This window comes from Falco naumanni, chromosome 8 (assembly GCF_017639655.2).
Source record: "Falco naumanni isolate bFalNau1 chromosome 8, bFalNau1.pat, whole genome shotgun sequence".
Lineage (NCBI taxonomy): Eukaryota > Metazoa > Chordata > Aves > Falconiformes > Falconidae > Falco > Falco naumanni.
Window position 1 is genome coordinate 59,076,875 of NC_054061.1, and position 22,662 is coordinate 59,099,536.

Consider the following 22,662-nt stretch of genomic DNA (forward strand, 5'->3'; position numbering starts at 1 on the left):
CGAAAACACATAAAGATCTTGCAGCAGTTAAATAAACGTACAGCCTCACAGGACTGACTACACCAGTTCAGCTGCATTTTCACCCAAGTCCAAGGCACAGTGCCTCGCACCCCGGCACTTGCTCATCATCGTGAAGCCACCAGCCGCATGAGTGCAGGGTGGCACAGCGGCACCAAAGCAGAGCCAGTCTTTTTGTGACCAGAGGAAAGACTCTATAAAGCCATAAAACATGGTAACAAAGAGCTAAGGGACCAGCGAGAAGAGCTACATTTCTAGCCCATTGCTCATTTATTTCAGTATCTAACCAGGCCCCCAAGGCTGTTGTTAAAGGAGTCTTTTCATACTAGTTTTGATACAGGAAGGGGCATGGGCAAGACTTGGCTGCTTAATTCAAAGGCATTGCCCTGAACACTGGAATGCCTGGCAGCACTTTTACTCAGTGATTGAAGTAGTTAGCCCCTTGCTGGAAATGCAGAATTACTGCAGACTAAATCTGGACAGCATTGCTTGAACCAATGCCAAGGTGCCTCATTTCTGTGACTAACTAATACCAAATGAATAATTTCTTTAAAAAACCTCCAACTTGGACTTTCAGAGACTTGCAAAAATAATAATTACATTTGCCTTTTATACACAACAAACATTCTGATCTACAGCGCCCATTCAAAGGAAGAAGCTTTGAGTACAACTGCTGGCAATTATTTTGAATAATTTCTTTTATATTTTCAAGCATATATTTGCTGTTTGAGATCAACACTTATCTCCTCCTCTCAAGGACCTTTTTTATGCTTGCCTGCTTTGATGCTGATGTCCAGTAAGAGGCTTTCAGAACACGAGGCAAGCACTGTTTTTAGCATGTGCGCTCTTCTAATGAAACTAATAAAACACCATGCATGACAGAGCAAGAAATTAACTTTGTGAGAGCCAGGAGGATACAGGTTTAATTTCTCTTGATTCAGCAAAACAACAATAATCCTGTATAATAACATGCCACAGTCTTGAAGAAGAGAAAGTTCAGCATTGATCTTCAGTCTGCCCCTGTAATACCAGATCGCTTTGCTATCACACGTTGATTATCTGTCATCCAAAGACAAAGCACCCTGAATTCATCGGGGAAGAACAAACCAGAAAAAAGCGATTTCTCTTCTAGGAGTCTATTCTCTTACGCTGTAGCTGGAAGATGATTTAACCAGCATTTTCTTCGTGCCACACAATTGATGTGGAGCAGACACGCTGAACTCTGCTTCTTCTTCACCCAGGTTCTGTGGTCCATCGCGGTTAGGGCTCCAAAGGGAGCAGATTTTCATTTCAGCCAGATCCACTTGTCACCAACATCAGCATTGTAGCCTTGCCTAAATTTGCGACCAGGAAGCTAGAGAAAGCAGAAAGTTCAGTCAGAAACATTTCTCTTTCCAATCTTCACAGAAATTTTTAGATTCTTTGTAAAGTGCCTCGTGGCATCTGCAGAAGTGCAACATGAAACGCGCTTTTAGAACACAAGTAATTAGAACTTAAAGAAAAATCAGTCCCTTTGGAAAAAGTTGACCTGTGCAGCTGAAGGGGGGGACCCACAAAAAACCACTACGCCATAATATATATAAAAACTAGTCAATAAACTCTACAGCACAACAGCATATTACACCTGGATTCATCTGACTTCTTCCCTACACACCCTTGTTCCCAGTTTTAGTAGGAAGACCTCTCTCACTGTAGCATGCAGTAGAACTGAATCAGTCAGTAGAATCTCATGCCAAAATAGGCACACATTATTAAATACACGAAATATTTCATGCATGAAATACTGAGTTAATTACTATATTAAATTAAACCATTCAAATGAAATTGCATATTTAGCCTTCAAGAGCTGAACTTAACTTCATTAAAGCAAAAGCAGTATCTGCCTGTCTTCATAAGCAAAGCCAGAAACCACTACTCACTAGAAAAAATGAAGTTTCTTGACCCCCCTATCCAAATTTCACCAGTACCCTGGGACCTAAGCAACAGCCTTCACTTGCTGCCTCTGAACCTCGCTTACCTTTTCAGGCTGCAACTCTTCTCCACAGGCCCTTAACGTGGCTGGCGCAGCCCCCGCTTTGGCAGCTCAGACACACAGGTGAGCCCGACTGACCTTTCTGTACCATGGTTCCCAAACCAGGGCTCGAGGAACCACGGTGCTGCCACGCAACGTCACCTCTCCGTACAGTCTGTTGCAACTCACTGTACACGAGACAGCAGAGGGCTGGGGACTGCAGCAGGAAGCTTTTCCTTCTGGCAGCATCTCAAGAGCTTGTAACCTGTACAACCAGCCCAAGAGGATCACACGAGGAGCAGGTCAAGCCTAGTGAACCAAGAAATGCATTGCAGAGGGACAGGCTAGATGGACTGGAGCACTGGGAGTAGGGCACATCAGATGTACAAGGAAAGCTGGAGGGGTCTGCACCCTCACCAGGGAGGGAAAGCCAACGATCACTTGAGATGAGAGCAAATGCAAGTGAATAGCAGTAGCCTAAACAGAGCCTTGATATTTGGGAGTTCAAGGAATTGTGTCCTGGCCTGGAGACAACGATCTGTTACCTCCAAGTCTGTGAAAGGACATGGGACACCAAAGCACACAACCCCTTTCCCGGCAGTCCATCTAGCCAGCTGAACAGATGACCCACAGCAACCAAAGCCTTCCACAAGAGTTCAGGAGGAAGAGGGCACGCACAGCTGTGCGGACTGCACTGCGGGACAGAAAGCCAAGCCTGGCCCGCTCAGCCTGCTGCTGGCTGCAGCCACATTGCAAATGACCTCAGGTAGTGCTACAGACAAAAAATTCAGCAGCCAAGCTGTCCCACCTTCAGCTTTAGAGATCTGGGAAAAGAGACTGTTTAAGTAGCAGCCATTTTAAGGGATTACAAAGACAGCACAGAGGACTAGAAGAGAAAGTCTGCCAGCATGGTTAAAATAGCAAACTCCCCTTACAGAGCGTACGTGCTCTCCCTGCAGGCAAGGAAAGTGCTCCTTCAGGCAAGGGAGGCTGCATCGGGTCAGCAAAAGCACACTTATGTGACAGAAAACTCAACACAAGCGTGCCAAAAACGCTGTCATCAAAATCATCTCCTACCAACTTGCTTTGCAAAAGCAACATAAATTTTTAGTGCCGTTTCAGCCTGAATAAACATAAACCAGGTTCTGTACCCACTAGATAACTAAGCCACGGGAACAAAACCTGCCAGCAACGGGATCAGTGCATAAAGTATCTACTTTGGTAATTCCTCTTGAACTGAGGGATCCTATGGAGGAAAAAGATGTAGATACACTTCAACCTCTGTGCCTCAGGTGTTAAAGCAGTCCCCTTTGGAAAGTCCTGACCATGATCTCAAATGTCAGAGATGGTTAGGTCTCAGCTCCAAAAGTAGTCTATCTCTAGAACCTCCCTTTCCTCCATCCAGGAATGAAAGAGAACACAGTATCCATCTTTGAGATACTAGAACCCAGAAGCAAACCACTACAAAAAAGCAAATGAGTTTTGTGAGAAAGTCTGAAGCAAGCAAAGATGCTATAATAAAACTCTTCCTTTAAAAATAAGCTGTCCCCTGGCAGCCTTTACAAATAATTAAGCACAGATCATCTGCTCATCTCCACGCAAACACTGGTTTCACACAGGACCCCTGACTCAGAATCCTAGAATCTTTTAGGTTGGAAGAGACATTTGAGATCATCAAGTCCAACCATTAACCCAGGACTGCCAAGTCCACCACTAAACCACATCCTTAAGCACTGCACTTAACCTGATGATTTTTCCTTTCGAAAAGCTCTAAGAGTATCCTGTTTGAGATAGCTGCCTCTGCAGGGAGAAGCAAGACCCATTCTTGATGGTATATATACTCAGGCCACAAACCCAGCTATTTAATCCAGGATGAAGCCTGTTGTTTTGAAGGAGGGGAAGTGTGTGTTTGGGGGGTTTATTTGAAGGTCGGAAAACAAGACATTTCTTTCCCTAAAACAGCAAGCTAACAGAAGACTTCTACCTCTTTCATGTAACATTACCCACCCTGCCTTGTCACAAGCCATTACAAGCCATTTGTGATCAGTTTTTCATTTAAAGTTGTCTTTAATGTCTTGTCTAAATATCAGAAGAAAGCATGCAGTCCTGTTAAGAGTTACTCCTGCTGAGCGAAGAGGAGATGAGAGATGAAAATAAATGATTACTATCTCTGCCCCACAAATTTACAGTGGTAAGCTAGGGAGGACATCAGACCTGCTGTGACCAGCCTGTATCTATTAATTCTAGCACAAAAACAGCTCTCCCTCAACCTCTCCAGGCAGCACATAATTGGCCCTTTGATACTTCAAGAGATTCCCAGATAACTAGGATTATTAAAGCAACAGGAGCTCTCTGGGAAAATACAGGAGTTTACAGTTTTGTTTCTGGGTAAATCTGCCCTCTTTAAAAGATACAATATCAATCCCAACAGAATTCAAACTCATTGTCCAAAACAAATTCCCCATGTGCCTTTGGTTAAAGACATGCAATACATCAAAGCAAATTTTATAATAAGTATTCATCCATACTCCATCGTTCACAGTGGGCCTTGGCAAAGACAGTTGAGTTTTGGGATATGTTACAGCCAAGCTTTCAAAATAGAAAAAAAAATAATAAAAAAATGGGAAGAGGAAGGCACAGTAGACAAATCCCATATTACCTAGTGAGCAGAATTATGTGAATTTATTTTCTGTGCACTATCTGTGCCAGGTACAAGTAACATAGACAGCTTCCTAGGAACAAGCTCTTCAAAGCTCACGTTTTACAGCTGTGACCATAGTAAAAAAGCTGCACAACTGGGAACAAGGCAGGTCTGTCCCAGAGGGGAAGAAGCTGGTGATCTTTTACCACTTATTGAGCATTTGGAAAAATACTGAACAGAAGTCACCCCTGTTCTTGTGCTCTTCTGCCTCCCCTCCAGCTCTTCGCATGCCTACCTCCTGCCAGAACAAGCATTTGCTCAATCTCATGATAAGCCTGGATTAAAACAGCCAAATAAAAAGTGTTACAGCGATGCTGCACGGTGTGGCTGAATGGACTGAAAAGCACGATGCCAGCAAGAAGAGGTCCTGCAGCACCCATCCTCTCATCTCTCTGCTGCACAGTCGAAGCCAGCTCTGCAGCTTTGCTGGATCATTCCACAAGCTCCACCAACCCCCTTGCCCAGTGAGAAGCTGCTATTCACTCCTCCTGGCTGGGTTAGTTTTTGGTGACTCTGCAAGCTCAGTCGGCCAAATGCATACCAGACCACTGCAAGGAAGACTGGTGGGAGCACCAGGGAAGATCTGGGGACACAGGGCAAGTGGTAGGGTGTGCTGCTTTTGGTGACAACAAATGGTTAAGCTGGTGCTCCAAACTGCACCCAGCTGAAGCTCCCAGCCTGTTCTGCCCACACCTGCTTAGGCAGCACAAGGGCAGGGATGGGAACAAGCGGCCAGCTCTGGGGCTGTTGGTTTTGCAGCCAGAAGAGGCAGCCTGCCCAGCCTAGAGAAGAGATGATGGGAAGGAGATAGGACAAAGCTCTACAGAACTTGCCAGTAGCCGAGAGAACACAGAGGGGGCCTGAATATTCACTGTCTCTTCCAGGACAGGATACAGGTGCCATCAAATGAAGGCAATGGCTTGAAGGACTTCTTGCTCAGTGCTCCTGCTGACAAAGTTTAGAGGGCTCGATGGGAAACCAGGCAAGTACTTGGAAGAGACTTGCACTTTCCATGAGACTTGTGCATTACAAGTCTCCCAGTCCGAACTATAATGGAAATCAGCACGGCCACATCATTTGCAAGTGGCTGGCACATTCACAGGAACAGTCCGCATGTTACCTTCAAATCACACTTAAGACCAAAAGAAAGGTATGACAATGGTCACACTAAAAATAATCATAGTGCATCCCATTACGCATGATTAACTATTAACAACACATTTCCACAGGCAAGTAAAAGAAGTAGCATACAGAGTCAAATAAATTCCTTCAAACCCTCTTAGGTCCTTCGCTGACATCAGCCCAAGGAGACCTGTGGAGCCGCCAGCAGGCTTGTCCAGCACCAAGTGGCAGGGAAAGCAGTTGGCTATCACACCAAAGCTGAACCATCTTTCCCAGAAAAAGTAAGAACAGCTATGTTCTTATCACAGCAGCCATCTAGACACACATTTTGCAACACAAGAATTCAGTCTCTGCCCTCAAGAGCTTACAAGAGAAGAAGCACTTAACGAGGACACTGGGCCAGAGGCACCACTAAACAAACCCAACAGCTCACACACATCCCTGTGGCAGGAGGTAAGCACGAGCTCCTGCAAGGTCACTGCCAAGTTACAGATTTTTCCACTCCATGGAAATGGATGACATGGAGAATCAAGTCTTGGGTCTGCTCCATTACACTGTGCAGAACTTAAAAGTTGGCAGCAAGGATTACCTCGAGAAGTATGAGATAAAAATCCACCACACCGAGCATGAAACTAATGAAGTGAGCTGTACCCAAAGGTAGAGCCAGCTCAAAGGAATGAAACTGCTCAACTTTAAAAGAACATTAGTAAAAAGATGAAAACAAGATCATCTCATCAGTTAAATTAAGAACTCTGCCACAGAAGTGTCTGTCAAAACTATAAACATGATGAAAAGCCCTATAAAGTGGTATAGGCTGCAGAGTAGCAACAAACAGCTTCAGCCAGCTGTTTGCTATATGCTGCAGCTGCATTTCATAGCTCCTCAAAACCATTTCAAACCAGACATGTACAGGTAGAGCTCTGGAAAGTTTTAACAATCTGAAAAGGTCTACAACCATCAGTTTAGAGCCTGCCTCCCAACATTATAGAAGCAAAAAGAATTACCGCTTTTTCCTTCTATTCCTGCTCTGCCTTCTACTAATGGCTGGGCTTCATAGCAAAACAGATCTATAAATAGCATGTTTTGAGCAGCGCTGATCAAAGAGCACTTAAAAACAGAGTCATTACTCCGCATGCATGGGCTCATTCATCAATATCCAAACCTTTTCGTTCAGTGGCTGTTTATAACAAGCATAATAATAGCACCTTCCATCACTGCTGCTAGCAAAGACTACTGCTTCTTCCAATAGAAATCCTGACTTCCAGAAGTTTATTACCAGTGTTTGTTGTTGGCACACAGCTAAAATCAAGATCTAGGAATATGTAACCTCGTGCATTGGCTGTGTTCTGGAAGGGTTTGGTTCCTATATTTTAGGCCAATCTATAAAAAAGTGGGGTGTGGGTGTTTGTAATACCCCACAAACACACATTCAGGGTATGTATGGTTTGGTTTCCAAAGGACTGACATAGATGATTGTTTGTGTACAGCTTGAGTCCCGCCATTCTTTACTCAAAAGTCTTAATGATGTTAACATTCATTATAGTCCAAGTAACAAGAGTACTCAAGCACTTTACTGAATTGAGGTTAAAACAATTCCAGTTTGCAGAAAACGTTCAATGAACATTGTCCTAACCTTCATTCATTCAAAGACAAACAAGGCAACAGAAAACTTTTGGAAAGAGAAGCATCCATATAGAGGATACAGCACATTTCTTTAAAGCTCAGTGTTTTTTATTTCAAACAACTTAAGTGAGCTTAAGTAGGAATCTGATTTGTAGAAATGAATTTGTGACTTACAATTTGAACAACTACAAACACCATAAACAATCTAACACGTATCTCTAGCCTTGCTTTTGCAGAACAGCCAAGAATAAGCAAGCAATAGGGTACAGCTAAGTATATTATTGCAGCTTTTTTCCCCACAGTGCCTACTTGCCCTACTGCTACAGTGGCAGAATAGTACCTACTTTGGTTTTCCTCAGCAAATACATTACAAATACCAGTTATCAACTATACAGTGCAAACCTACTACAGGAAAAAGCCAAGTAGCTACAGCTAAGCCAGATAAAGCGTTACACTAACTGTAGGCTGGCTTTTCTAACTGGACAGGTAACATGCAAAAAAAAAAGCCTCTTACAACAGCTTTTCTTATGTTATACTACTCAAGGTAGCAGCAGGTCTTAATAATGCCAGTTCTATATTAAAAAAAGACCAAAAGCACTTCGCAGCATAAAAATACTTCAGGAAACAAGGAAGATCATACACCAACACAAGCCCAACTCAAACCTGTACCACCACGCCAGCACAGTTAAACACCTCAAACCGACACTATTTCACAGTTTAAGATCCATGGAGATGTCCCCCCTAACAAGCTGTAGGAAAGCAGGGAGAGTGAGAAATAAATACAAGCATTCTTCCTTACGGATTTAATAAAACCTTTTCCTGATGTATCCGGATGTAAAACATGATTTTTAATATCAAGGCATCACAATGAAACTGTCCTCCGAATGTTGGATGTTGTTGGTTTTTTTTTTAATTAAAGTTTCCTAGGAGATGCAGAAGAGTGGAGTGGGAGTAGTCCACCTGCAACTTTTCTCCACTTTGTTTAATCACTAACAAAAGATCTTTCTTCCAAACTATTTTCCTTGGTTGGTTTGTTTTTGTTTTTTTACTTAATAGGGGTTTACCCTGGGGATCACATTCCTACATGGGTACAGTATCAAGAGGCATTTGAGAAACGATGTGCTGCCATATAAAGTGTTTTCTTTCATAGGGCTCAGTGGCAGAACATCAAGTTTGAAATGGATTATTATAATGCCAGCGAGATTTTACTGTCTTTTTGATTTACATAGGTACCCAGTGTCTGGGATGGCAAGGGATCTAAAACAAAACAGACACAACTACCAAGACCAAGATTTGAAATAGTCCCAAGGTTTCTCATGTTCCTTCCCCTCCGTATCTGGGACGAATATCCCTTCCCACAATATTTGTCAAGGGGAGTAGGGTATAGAAGCTATGTGTTTCTAAAGAAGAAAAAGGGCTGCTTTCACAGTCTCTCTGTGGATTGGTGAGTGTGGAAGAGGAGTGGGAAGGTAGGAAGAGAAGATCACATGCCTATGCTCATCCCTTTCTAGGTACCCTTCAGGAACAACTTCATCATTTGTAGGTTTTAGGATCCTCCAGTCTTAGCAATATTTAGCCAGGCAACATCCTGCTACTTTAAAAAGAGCTTAAAATATTTCTGCAGAGATAAAATAGAAAACAACTTTAAATTAAGCCTAATTTATTGTGTGTCTGTTTCCATTCCTTCCTGTATTCAAGAGTAGACAGGGCTGGGCATTACAGCTGTCAAACACCTCCACTAAAATAAGAATTAGGAAGGAAGACCTTGATCCTAAAAAAAATTAAAACTCCATCAAGCGAAGAAAAAGTGGCAGGAGAGAGAAAACAGAAGATTGTATCAAAGACAGCTGCTATGGTAACAATCACAAACACAGGGAGAACAAAGATATCCTAACCTCCCTGTCTCTGCAAAGGCAAGAGTACTATGGAAGACAATTCATGGCTTAGATAAGGTTTATTGCAGCAGTTGTACTTCATATGTATGCATGGGTAACATCCTCTGTCCATACAAGTACAAAGGGTTTGGGGTTGGTTTTGGGTTTTTTCTTTTTGTGTAGGAGGTTTTTTTAGAAGCCTGTAGCTGCTCTTGTAACTGAAAATCTGCAGCCAAAGGCCAAGATGTTGAGGACCCTGCCACACAGTATCACATCAAGCCTGAGCACATCATTTTGGCACAATCTGTCTCTGGTTTTGATCCAGACTCTGGGCTCCTGAAAGCTCAAGTATTTCTTTTGTAGTTCAGGGAATTTTAAGTGGGACATTTTTAAGAGATTTTAAATGGGAGAAGGCTCCGTGGAGACCTTACAGCAGCCTTCCAGAGCTGGAGAGGGACTTACTACAAGGGCATATAGTATAAGGGGGAATGGCTTTAAACTGAAAGGAGGTAAATTTACATTAGATGTAAAGAAGAAATGCTTCCCTATGAGGGTGGTGAGGCACTGGAACAGGTTGCCCAGAGAGGTGGTAGGTGCCCCACCTCTGGAGGTGTTCAAGGTCAGGTTGGATGGGGCTGGGAGCAACCTGCTCTAGGGGAACGTGTCCCTGCCCATGGCAGGGGAGGTGGATCTAGATGGTCTTTAAGGTCTCTTCCGAACCAAACCATTCTATGATTCTATGACCTGTGTGTAAGCCAGGAGTGCTCTGCACTCTCAGAGGAGATGCAAAAACTCCCATTTTCCAGCAGCCATCTTCAGCCCCTTGCAATCCCAGCTGCCAAGAAGCATCAGGGCTGCAGTTCACATCCAACTTGGGCCACATCATACCTGCAAAAAGTCTTCCCTTTCATGTTCTTCCTTTTGGGCTAGTTATGATCTTCACATCATAAAGACATGCTCTTACAATACTCTTATTTTTGCGTTGTGAGGCTGAGAGTCGACTAATGTTGCTCACCTTCCCATGGCTCAAAAGCTCACTGCATTACAGCTCTTTCCCTGCAACTACCTATATAACTGGAAGCACAGCACACTTGAGGATTTCCCTAAGGTTGCATCCTTACGAATAAGAGGGTAATAAAAAAGCCTGGGGAAGTGTTGCCTCTTCTCCACTCAGTGCTATGCAAGACTGCAGGGGACTGCCAGCCACACACTCCCAGGTCCTGAGGTTGAAGGCAGGAGGCTGGGGAGCAGGATACAAAGATGCAGCTGAGCTGGTGCAGCTGCTGTGGGAAGGCAGCCATGCCTTACCCAGCCACACGCTGCTGCTACTTCCTTTCCACAGCTCTGTATTCACCTAACCTCAGCAACCCATGCAGTTTGGCAATCTAGCATAAGACTAACTATACATCCCTGCTCACTTCGGATGCTGAAGGGCCTTGCCAGAGACAGTTATGGGAGCCAGATCGCACCTCGTAGCAATAGCTACTAAACCTTTGGCTAGCTCAAGCTTTCCTTGCCTCAGGGTCAGCATCCTCATATTCCAAAAGCAGTCTTCCACCACAGGAAAAGGGCAGGAAAACACAGCGAGAGCCTTCTCTTACCCTTTCAGCATCATATTTATTCACTTACCCGATAAGTTAAATGTTCGACAGAAACACGAGCCGCTCATTTTGTCCTTGATAAACATGGAGCCACACTGACAAGGATGGACACAGCAGAATCATTACTACTGCCCAAATATGCCTCTACTTTCCTCAGGTGGTAAAACTTTGCACATGTGCCATATTCATCTTATCACAGAAAGTGACACTGCACAATTAGATAGTCTGAAGAAAGATAATGAGAATCATCAAGAAAAGGAGCCGATGAAGGAAGCTGAAGCGTGCCAGGATCAGCAAATATATTGCCAGTGCATGGTGGGGAAAAGCAATAAAAGGGTAAAGAAAGGAAGGGAAGCATGTGGTTCACCATTTCAATGCAAGAGTAAAAGGACATTTCAGACTGAAAGATGACAACTAAAACTGATCTAAGAAAGCCCTACACACAAGCACATGCACGCACTAGAGCGAGAAGTCATATTGGGATAGGAAGAGTCTTTGAAAATAGTTCAAGACTGTGGAATAAATTCTTCAAAGAATTCATCACAACTGTCTGCTTCAAGGGTAATGTACGCATCCCGACTTCCTTTTTTCCCTAACTGTGTAAGTTAAGCTAACAAAAGATACAACGTTTTGATATGAGATTTGCCTTAGTACAAAAGGAACTTCTAAGTGCATAGGCCTGTCTCCTCTGAAGAAGAACCTGTGTGCCCAAGCATTTGGTCATTGTCTTTAATACACATACCAGCACATATTTAAAGAACTACAGCAAACTATAAGGAGGATAGAATACTCCTCCCACTGCAGACTCACAACCTGCCCACCCCTGGGAAAAGGATGGGGGGAAAAAAAAGAACCCAAACAAATCCTAGGGTGCAAGATGCAAGCCACAGTTTTTAGCCACGTACTAGTAAAAATTGTCCTTTTTTCCTTCATTGTTTCATAGACTTGTTTTTAAAGACATTGTGGCCAGCCACTGGGCAAACACAGGAGCTGGGTTACATGAACCAGGGTCAGTGGGCTTGCATAAAAGTTTCCTGCTAGGGTTGATGACATGAGAAAGGAAAGTAGTTTCTAGCCATTTTGCTTTCACCTGTTCTAACAAAGGAATTCTCCACTCCAGAGCCCAAGTGAACACCAGCAAGCACTGGACTCCAGGCTCTAGTACACCTTGTGATAAGCAAGCCCACTAATTTTTTTGTACTTTTAAGCACAAAGTTAGTATAAATGAAATGCTGATCATTTCCTTATGTTCTGCAGTGAAGGGAGAGGTGGCAAAGACCATTTTAAAGTTCTCCAGTGTTGTTTTCAGAGGTAAAGACGTAGGTGATGACTTGAATATGAATCTTAGACAGCTGCACTTTTATGTATACAGAAAAGAGCATGCACATAAAAGAAGCCTTTTCTCACCACCCCTAGGAGATTCAGCAGGACTTGCCAACAGCATTCGGGAGTGTGAAGTACATAAGTACATTATTTAAGTACACTGATTCCATTAAACAGAACCATTTGTTTTCGTCTTCTCTGCAAACACATCTGCCTAAGTGCTCCAGCTTCGCAGGGCGCACATGGAGTTTGGAGCATTACCCATGGGGATTGTGCGCAGTTGGAAGAAAGCAGAGAGATACAGCAGTTGTTAAAAAAAAAAAGAAGAAAAAAAAAAAAGAGTAGTCAAGTCTTTACTAGTCTGACAGTTCCTAAAATAATGTTGCCTCACTTAAGAATGAACATGCTTATCTCTGTGATCTACAGAACCTGACTAAAAGGTTACTTTTCCCTTGCCAGAAAAGCATCTTTAGAAGTTTATGAATGCCTGAACAGAACAGCTGAACCTTGCCAGATGACTTTATGGTAAGAGAAGGCTGCAGAAAGCCACCTCCTCACATGTAAGCAGTATGCTTACAGAACGAATTTAGAGGATGTACATAAAAAAGCAAGTTTCTAGTATTCAGAGCTGTATGCAGCTACCTCATTATTTTGCAGAAAGGCACACATACTAAAGTCTTGGACTCCAAAGAGTTTCCTCCTCCTCAGTTGCTTCTGACTAATGAATATTTTGAACAAAAACCAGCTTCTGCCTGGAATTTGCGAATCCCCAAAACCCACCATTATTAAGCAGCATGAATTGTGTGCATGCAACTCTGAAAAGCACAGCAGTTAGCTGCCTATTGGTATGATCAAGGATTTATGACTTGTTATAGGATTGCCGAGGAAAAAAATCCCCTACGCAAATCATTGTATTTATGTGGTAAACATCATTACACTAACTTTAAAAGCGTGTATTTCCCACAAGGAAAAGTTAAAGTTCTGTAATTATACCATAATTAAGTCTTTACTTACAAGTCATGTGAGCCTAAAATCTTTATCTGTCTTCAAATGCAAAAGTGGTAGCACAGCTGTAACCATCCCTGCATAGACATGGGCAAGGCAAAGGCTGACGACTCCCTCTCATTAGACCCAGCAACCTCATAGCCAAGATCTGTATGTCTACAAGTTCATCTGCTTTTTCTGCCTGCACTGGCTGGTGTCATGCTGCATTACCTCTGCAAGACAAGGCTTATATTCAAAGAAATCCACACCTTCATTTGCTAAACAAAGTTGGAAGGAAAAACACAGATCTCCAAAGTTTCAAAGAATTCAATTCTTAGAACATAAAACGGTGGGTGGGGTTGGCTTTGTGCTTCCCCTTGCAGCAGCTTACAAGGGGGAAAACTCAACATTTTGCATTGTGCACCATCCCTATAGACCACCCCCCACCCCATCCCTGAAGGATTACAAGTGTTTAAGCTTTCAGAAGAGAAGAAAAAAAAAAAAAAGATAAAAAAAAAAAGAGTAGTTAGTATTGCCTAAATTTAACAGACTGCTTCATGAAATGTACAGCTCCTCCTTATTCCAAAGGACGTTATCACTTTCCACGGTACTTTCCCAATTCAGGGCCTAAAAGCACGCCTGCAGAAGGGAGATTGTATTTTGGCAATATTTTTTTGCACTGACAGTGCTCAGCTTCTGCTGTCAAATGACTAGCATCGAGCAGAGCAATCCAAGAGCACAGCTTTCCTTCCCAGGTATTCATATTCCTGCTCCTGAGCATTCCTTCACTACATCTGCAAGGCAAGTCACAATTTTTCCCTGTAAGCCAGCTATTTGATGAGCCAGGGCATTCACAGTTTCTTGCCAGCACAAAGAGGAATGTGCTGTTGTACAGCTAGAGAAAAAAAGCTTTCAGAAGTATTACCCCTGGTTCTCAGCACGCAGCACCGAGGTCACATCTAGCTGTGTGTCAGGCAGCCTCAGTAATTCCCAGCTCCACTGCAAAGTGACACTTCAGCCAAAAAAACCCTATCATCTTCGGGAAGAAAGGCACTGTCAGTACAGATGGATGTTGCATGCTGGCGACAAGTCATGCAGCAGATCCTTCTGAAATATGTGCTGCACATGCACAGACATCTCTTGGAGTGAAGGACTCCAAAAATCCTTAGTCTGAGCTTGAAGTGTTGGACATAAAAATGTGATAGCAAGAAGCACAAAATTCTGACAGCAACTTCTCAGGTGGACCAGGGAGCTTTCAAACCCATTAGACAACCTCAAGGAGTACAGACATGCTTTCTACTGCTTTAATCTCTAGCACCTTTTTACAAGCTGGAAAGACCATCTCAAATGAGGCAGAATAGCATGAACCCAGGAGCCTCCCTACTACTTAGCTGAGGAGGAATAAATTATGTTGAATATCCACAGGGACTTCTGAACTGACTATTCCAGAAGAAAACATTGGTAGTTCAGTTTCCAAACAAGTCCGCAACCTGTATCTTACATTTTAATTTCAGTAAGAGACTGTATACTAACAGGAACAGAAAAATGATAGTGTTTTGACTATGCAAATCATGATTCACAACAATTTATATAGATCTTCCTTCGTCTTCAGTAATTGCTTGGGGAAAAAAAAGCCACAAACGCAGCGGCAGAGAAGATTTCAACCCAACCTGAAAATGTATCATCACCTGCAACTTCAGTTCATCCAATCAGTATTAGTTTTCATCAGTTCCAGAATTTCTCTAATAAGAATTTCCAGTACCTGGGCCCTAGAAAAACACCACATGGTGTGAGAGGACCCCATGCCAGCTAAATAACAATACGCAATAGGGCAAAGTGCTAAGTCAATTGGAAGCCGTTGTCTCCAGAACCAGAAAGGCAAGCAGCTAATTAAAACATTGTGTGGGAGCCTGCATGAGGTGTAAGAGAGCGCTGGGCCACAACAGGCTTTGGATGTGTGCCTACGTACAGAAACACACTATTTAAAGCAACAACAGTTTTGAGAAGCAATGTAACATTCATATCTCCTCAGCCTACTCTAGAAAAAAACACCCCCTCCCTCAGCATTTTATAAGTGGTCTCCTTTATAGAAGTCACCACGGGTTTCCAATTTTCTTGTTTGACTCCAAGGATGATTGTAGATTTCAGAGGTCAGAGACTAATCGGGGCAGGAGAAACAAAAACAAATGAAAACCACTTATCCTTTAGTCCTCATCTAAAGATCAAAAAAGAAAATCAGCTTACGAAACAAACCATTTGCTTTATTATTCCTCTTGTGGGGAAGCTAGACTTCAAAAAAACAGGTGGGGATCTGCGCAAAATCCAGAACTTATTCTTAGAAGTGTGTATCCCTGTACATGAGGTTGACACCCAGGCTGTGCACAGGACAGTTATGAACGTGCTTACACCTTGGCAGGGTGGTTGCCCGGCTATCATATCACTGCTCCCCTTCCAGTATTACTTACCGATCGATACTCATAATAGATTTTATCATATTCGCTGCCTCCAATTGTGACTTCTGGAATGAAGCGAGGGATGGCTACAGGATCCAGCACTCTGCTTTTGTCCTGAACACTGAGGGGAAAGAAAGAAAGAAAAAGAAAGAAAAAGGAGCAGTTAGTCTGCATCCTGCGCCAATGGCAACAGCATCAATTCTGAGATTGGCCAAATATTAAAGAACTACTTTTCTGTTAAATAATACTTCCACAAGTTTAGGCTATTTTCTGGTTGCAATGAATACCTAGTCCTTTCCCTCACTCCTCGCACCCTTGCCTCCAGTTTGCTCCTGCTCCAGCTTCTCCCTGCTTCTCTATTCCTCTCCCCAGGTTTTTCATCCCTGGAGATGCTCTGTAATTTCTGGGAGCCTTCTCCAAAAGACACCTCTAGGTTTTTGCTTTCCTATATTAGCAAGGTAAAAACAGTGGTTTTATTGAATCCCACACACTATCTTGCTGTATCAACTTCATTTAATTGCCTACTGCTCAATTAATTTTCACAAATGAACCCTCAAAAGGATTAAAGTTAGGTGGTGCTCTTCCCCAAACTCCCATCCTAAATGGACCAACACCAAGGTAATCACAGGGGTTTGGGAGCAGGCAGTGCCTCTAGCATCCTGCCTGGGAGTAACCGGGGGAAGCCTGCTGCAGCAGCTGCAACAACACATATCAGGATCCACCAAAAGTCCATGCTGCACAATGCCAGCACTTTCAAACACCCCAAATTTGAAACGTCTGAGAAACTGCTAGAAAGCCACCTTCTGCATACTGGTATTATACATAGACCCACAGTGCCACCTATACATATTTGGGGAAAAATACATCAATTTGCAGTCAACAGTGACCAAATTCTAAACTGAACACTTGGAACTCTTCAAATTGTGTTGTTCCCAGTGAACTACATTTCCTTACAAATATTTACATACACATAAAGGATATCCCTGAGCAAAGTTCTTAATTTTTAAGCCGTTTTTTTCCCCCCTAAATCACAAACCTTGGGACCTTACCTCACAGCACGGGACAGCTTCAACAAGTAAACTAGTATGCCAACGTATCCTGACACGCATACTGTAAATTAACCTACTACCGACAAATTAGTAAGGAAATACAATAATCTAGAAGAAGCTGAGATGGGAGGAGGTATGGATAGATGTCCTTTTACAAGACCAGAATGAACACCAAAGATGCTTCCTATAAACTACTATATTATCTATCTACACATACATTAAATGTTTATTGCACATGCTGGAAGCCAGGAAAATGAGCCCTCTTTTGCCTCCTCACCAACACAGCAAAAGCTCTCTTCATGACATGTTAGCACCGGCCCTCCTGTCGGCCACTCCCAGCCTTCCCAACTCCAGGATAGCTTGGAATAACCAAGCTGAGATGGAAGAGCTTGCCCAAAACTGATCTGACAATGCAACCAGTTTTATTTCTGAATCCCAGCATACTTCAGGAAGCACACCCTTGCACCTCCAAAGTCTCCTCTCTCAGGTTTCTGCTGCTAATTAACCTTGAACTAAAACAAACAGACCCCAGCAGAAAGCAGCCCTTCAGGTATGGGCTCCTCATCACTTAAATGCCGTCCAGCCTGTAACCACACTAGTACCGATGTTATGAGCTTTAATCTCCATTTCCATTGTGCAGAGAGCGGAGACAAGCAGCGGTCAGGACAGCAAGCTAAGAGTTTTGATCTGAGCAGGACTACGTGCAGGCAATGTTTAAAGACTTCGCTGAGCTCAGACTTAACAGCACAGGCTGTGAAAGATCCACTCATCTATCAGTGGATAAACACATCTCCGTCCCTTCTTCCCACAGAAATGGGGAGTCTGCTCTCTGCCAAGTAGCAGCAGATGTTCTGGACCTTCCAAGTCTGTAGGAGAAAGCAGATAAAATTTGTCCACGCATATATGAAGTATAACAGAGTCTAGTAGTCAACCAGTCTACAGTTAATCCATTCCTTCATGAATATCAGCCAAGTAGCAATTGTAGAGGACAATTTCTTTTAGTTATATATAATAAATTGTGTTGAGGCACAATTTATTTTAATAACCAAGATGGAAAACCTACTGTTCTTTAAAATTCTTTGCTCTCACAACCACTGCCTCCAAAGAACCCACTGTACAACAAAAAAAATGCAGACCTAATGCTACCAAAAGATGGCTTCTCCAGGTTCAGCTCTGCTCCGACCTTAAGAAATAACTTTGAATACTAACTAAAAGCACCACCCAAAGACACCTGCCACAACAATGTCTAACCACAAAACCACACTCGCTTGCCAGAACTAATTCACTGCTCAGCAGGAAGCATTTAAAGGCAGCTTTTATGTTTCCTTAGCTTTCTCTCTCCCCAGCACAAAATTATCACTATTTATTACTTTCTGGCTCTTAACCATATTTTCTTGAAGCAGCTCTCATCACACAGTAGCATAGCTTTGCAGAGCATGCTTTACCTACCCATAAAATTATGTCACATTTCAAACTTAACTGAGAGCATGGAAGTGACCACATGGTCCTAATACTGTAGGAATATCAGATTTTAGCTCACCATTGTTGCAACTGTCCATAATTCTATGAACTAAGGTGTTTCCCATTGCTACACAGGAATCATACTTGTAAGTATACTACACCAATGAGCAGCTCATCTCTTTTCCAAAAGCATCTACTACACACCTACTTCACACACTATGTCCAGCACAACATGCACGAGCACGTACTGAGGAATCAGGACTAACACATTCCTGCCTGTTTTCCAGAGGAGGAAGTCCTGTTTCCCTTACAGGCAGCTTAAAGCAAGGATACAGAAATTTTTCAGGGCACCCGCAGAAAACTGATGACACACAAGTAACTGCGCTTTTTGTCCCACCTATGTATAAAACAAAGTCCCAAGACTGCCTACCACAACAAACATTAGAAAGTCTCATGAACGTATTTGCTAAAAGTACAAGGTAAGGTAAAGGAAGTGAGCCAGTTTGGAAAAAAAAACCCAACTAGTCAACAAAACAAAAAACTCAGTTTGCACAGCCTGAGCCATGATTTCTCAGCAACTGATGTTGGCATAGTCACAAAAACTGAAGTGACAATACACAGCATGAGAAAACCACACTTCCTACCTGAAAGCAGTCACTGGTCTAAACAGGCTTAGAGCCAGCAACACAAAAGCATATCAAGTTAAATTCTGTGTTTATTCATGAAAGTAACTTGAGAAATAGCAGGTGGATCCCACTGAAGAACAGAACATTTTTCTCTCACACCTGGAAACCAGCTTCTTGCCAACCAGTTACTGTGTTTCAGGTTTGAATCCGAGCCAGTAGGTGCATTCAATTCCTCTGCCATTCACACCCATATTACCTCGGCCAGGGCTCCTCAACCCCTGCTGCAGTCAGCTTCCCTGCCTTCCATGGGTAGGGTACGACACATGCAAGTGAGCCAGCGAGCATGTGATAGCTCACAACTTTGCCCCTGCTTGTGAGAGCAGAGAAAAGGAGAAACGCTCCTGACTCAAGCCACAGGCACACAGAGCTAGATAAGAGAGATGGTTCCTGCATCCAGCTCTCACCATACTGACCTCCTCCGCTCCTGTGCTCATTCAGCAAGTATTTATGACAGCCACAGACTGTGTGTCCCCCATGTCTCTCCTTGCTTGTCATTTCGCCCTTGCCCATTCTCTCCAGGACTTACATCTCCAGGATGTAAAGGCAGGGCAATGATATACAGACCTCCTCCTGCCAAAGCAGCTCAGGCTCCACCGTTTAGTTAGGCAGAATGAGTATGCCATGCACAAGGAGAACCACGGCCACTCCCTTGGTGAACAACAAACACTCATCATGAACAGCAAAAAAGAAAAAAAAGCTTTCCAAGAAAAGCACATCTGCAAGAGAAGGTGAGGTGTAACACAGCTCTTCAAATCTATAAAAAGCCACTGTAAAAAGAAAGTTACAAAGAACTGTTTCAACTGAAGCAAGAGAGAAGTAAGGTGCTAAAGGAAGCAGGTTTTAATAGTGCCAGAAGTTTTATAATGAATGGTTTATGAGATTTTTGGAGCCTCCATGACAAAAAGTTTCAAAAACAAGTCCACCAAAACCACCTCTTGCAAGCACGCCCAGTCCTGCTATATGAAATCAGACAAGACAGACATTCAGACGTGGATCCTTCCTCCCTTTGCTAAGCTCAATTACACAGCGAAACAGAGCTAAAGGGCCACCCTCCCTCATTCACCCCCATGCCTCCTTGTTGCAACATTTCACTTAACCAAAACAAAATGCACAGAAAGGAAATAGGAGCCAAGCTCTGGGGTTAGCAACAGGTCCAAGAAACTAAAAAAACGTTAAGAGAACTTAGCAAATGACTAGTTACTGCACATACAAGGTCCTTCAGTAACAATCTCAAAATGCACGTCTGATGTCCCACCAAATACAATACTGAAGGATTTACTACACAGTGTTTGTGGCACACTAATAGTTATTAATGAATAACATCAAATAGATGAGTAGCAAACTATTTCATGGCTAGATTGTTTCCAAATGGAAATAGATCCCCTTTTCATCAAGATAAAACAAATGCCAATACCTATCTTTTTTAAATGAAATTAGTGGTGGCTGAAAAAAGCTGAAGTTTGTCCATACAAAATATGTTCTGCTCTAGCAAATTCTGAAGGAAATGTGGAAATATAACAGGTTTAACTGTGGACTTGTCTGATGAAACAAGTCAAATGCAGTAAGCTCCCCCCACCAGCTGGTAAAGTAACACAGGCAACGTTACACAAACTACAGTTCTTCATTCCAAAGTGTGTAGACAGACACACAACTTCACTGGGAAGGGCACAGATTAAAACGTGCTTGAGACAATACAGTGGCAACAGAGGAACTCCTTGAGACATTTCAAAAAGCCAGCAGAATGGTTTCTGTTGGATTCCACACTTGGAAAGGAAGGAAAGTTGTGAAAGGCATCCTCTGCGAGATCCCTCCACCTTACATACAGAAATGTATACCTTTCTAACCTTTTACCAAGACACACCTCAGTCCCACAACCACACTACTCTATTAGGGCAAGGGAGAGAGTACTCAAGGCCAAGGCAGGGAGATAAAAGGTACCATTATGCAACTGATTTTACATGGGTGCGGCTCACTGGGTTGATTAGCTTACTTATTTGCATGACCAAAGTAGTCAGAGGCCCTGCTGGGGTTTGTGCGCATTAGACCCTATACACGTGTAATGAAAAAAAAGTTATCCTCAGCCCTGCCCATTGATCCACTTCCTCCAGACACACCAGTACAAGCCGAAGGTGGAAGAGGTAAAGCTGCCGACAGCCCAGCCGGCACCGGAGCGGGATTACGATCACAGCATCCTGCCTCCCGCTGCGGCAGCCGGTCATAGCGTGCTGCCCCTCTGACAGCATCAGATCTGAAACAGCCCAAGTCAGAATGAGTGGGCTGTGCAAAATGCTGGGAGATCAGGGGAGGACACAATTGCAGATGGAAAACCAAATACCTGCTGCAGCTTTCCAGAAATACCCACGAGAGGGCAGCATGTGCCAGCATATGGAACAGGCAGCCCAGCAGGAAAGTGCTAAAAATTAATCTTTTTGAAAGTAAAAAATATAATGTAGGCATGGGAAACCCGCAAATTTGCGGAAGGCTGGGTAGCACAAGCTCTTTTCTACTTGGGCACTGGAAAAGTGAGGAAAGCATCAGCTTCAAAGTTCATGAACTAGCACCCCAGTTTGGCATTTGATGCTGCCGGATGCAATTCCAACACTGCACGCAGCAGGCTCCCTGCAGTGTTTCTTCGGTCCTTACACGTTTGTCTTCTGGCACTAGGCCTGACGTTTTCATGAGTGACCTTTGTGCAAGCTGTGACACAAGACTCATGTTGGTCCTGCACTTCTGGACTTAACGTGAGAAAAGATGATGTCCAAATTGACACAATTTTATAAAAAAAATACAAAGGTGCTCTTCCCAGACTGCCCGATATGTTGTGCGCTATTTTCTCATTCAGCTGAGCAAGGCAGAAGCACAAAATTGGCACAGGATCTGTTGCTACACATTTGATCAATGCCCTAATATCCCAGCATCTCAACAAGATTCATAGCAAACACCAAGCACATTCATCAGGTGTCTGAATACAAATGCTATCTTGACAATGTTCTTCTGAAGGAAAAGGGAACCAGCAAAACTCAAAGCATAAGAACATTTAAATTAGCGGTTTCTTGCTTTGTAAGATCTTACAACAGCCACATGCTGCCAACAGAAGAAATAATTTCCTATTATCTATAATGACAAGAGCCTTGCACAGGAGATTCACCCTCCCCTAGGATTCAATGAAGAATTCAGTCCTTAACAATGCAATTTATTCCCTTCTACAGCTGCAAAGTAGAATTTTCATACAATACCTTAATACACTGCTCTAACTGTATGCTTTCCTTTACCTCCTTCCTACACTCTGCCATTAATAATCCTTTAATACCCGTACTAGTGCAAAGCTATAGGAAAACAAACAACTATTTTCTCTTTCAAAGGAAATCTGATTCTGATAGTTTTGCAGGGTCTAAGTCACCAAATGCTATCCTTCAATTACTACATGAAGAAACCTCTTCTTAGATAATTAAAGGGCTCTGAATCATGACTTGTTTCTCTTGGACACCACCCAACACTGCTCTTCTGTGATCTACCTTCACCCCTTGATAGATGGGCCATAGAAAAGGAACATTATCTCTAATTTTAGGAGGCATTTGAAGTAACAGCACAGAAAAGGCAGCAAAGAATATCAGAAGCCTGCAAAACAGTTTAACTTACTACTCCAATGCGCATCACAATCTCAGAAATTCAGAGACAGATATTAAATTTAGAAGTCCCTATGTTTCTCTTAACCTGAGGGATAACCAGAAATTAATATGAAAAGAACAATTTTTC

General features: G+C 43.0%; 1 protein-coding gene across 1 annotated transcript in view; it reads right to left on the minus strand.

The window, feature by feature from the left end:
- Positions 1-909: 909 nt before the first annotated feature.
- The window catches only part of NDUFA10 (NADH:ubiquinone oxidoreductase subunit A10), a 43,030-nt gene continuing 21,277 nt past the window's right edge, over positions 910-22,662 (minus strand). The window contains exons 9-10 of the mRNA XM_040604765.1: positions 15,723-15,831; positions 910-1,372 (exon numbers count right to left, since the gene is read on the minus strand). Of these exons, the coding sequence (XP_040460699.1) occupies positions 1,304-1,372; positions 15,723-15,831 (178 nt within the window). The 3' untranslated portion in view covers positions 910-1,303. The remainder of the gene's footprint in view (positions 1,373-15,722; positions 15,832-22,662) is intronic.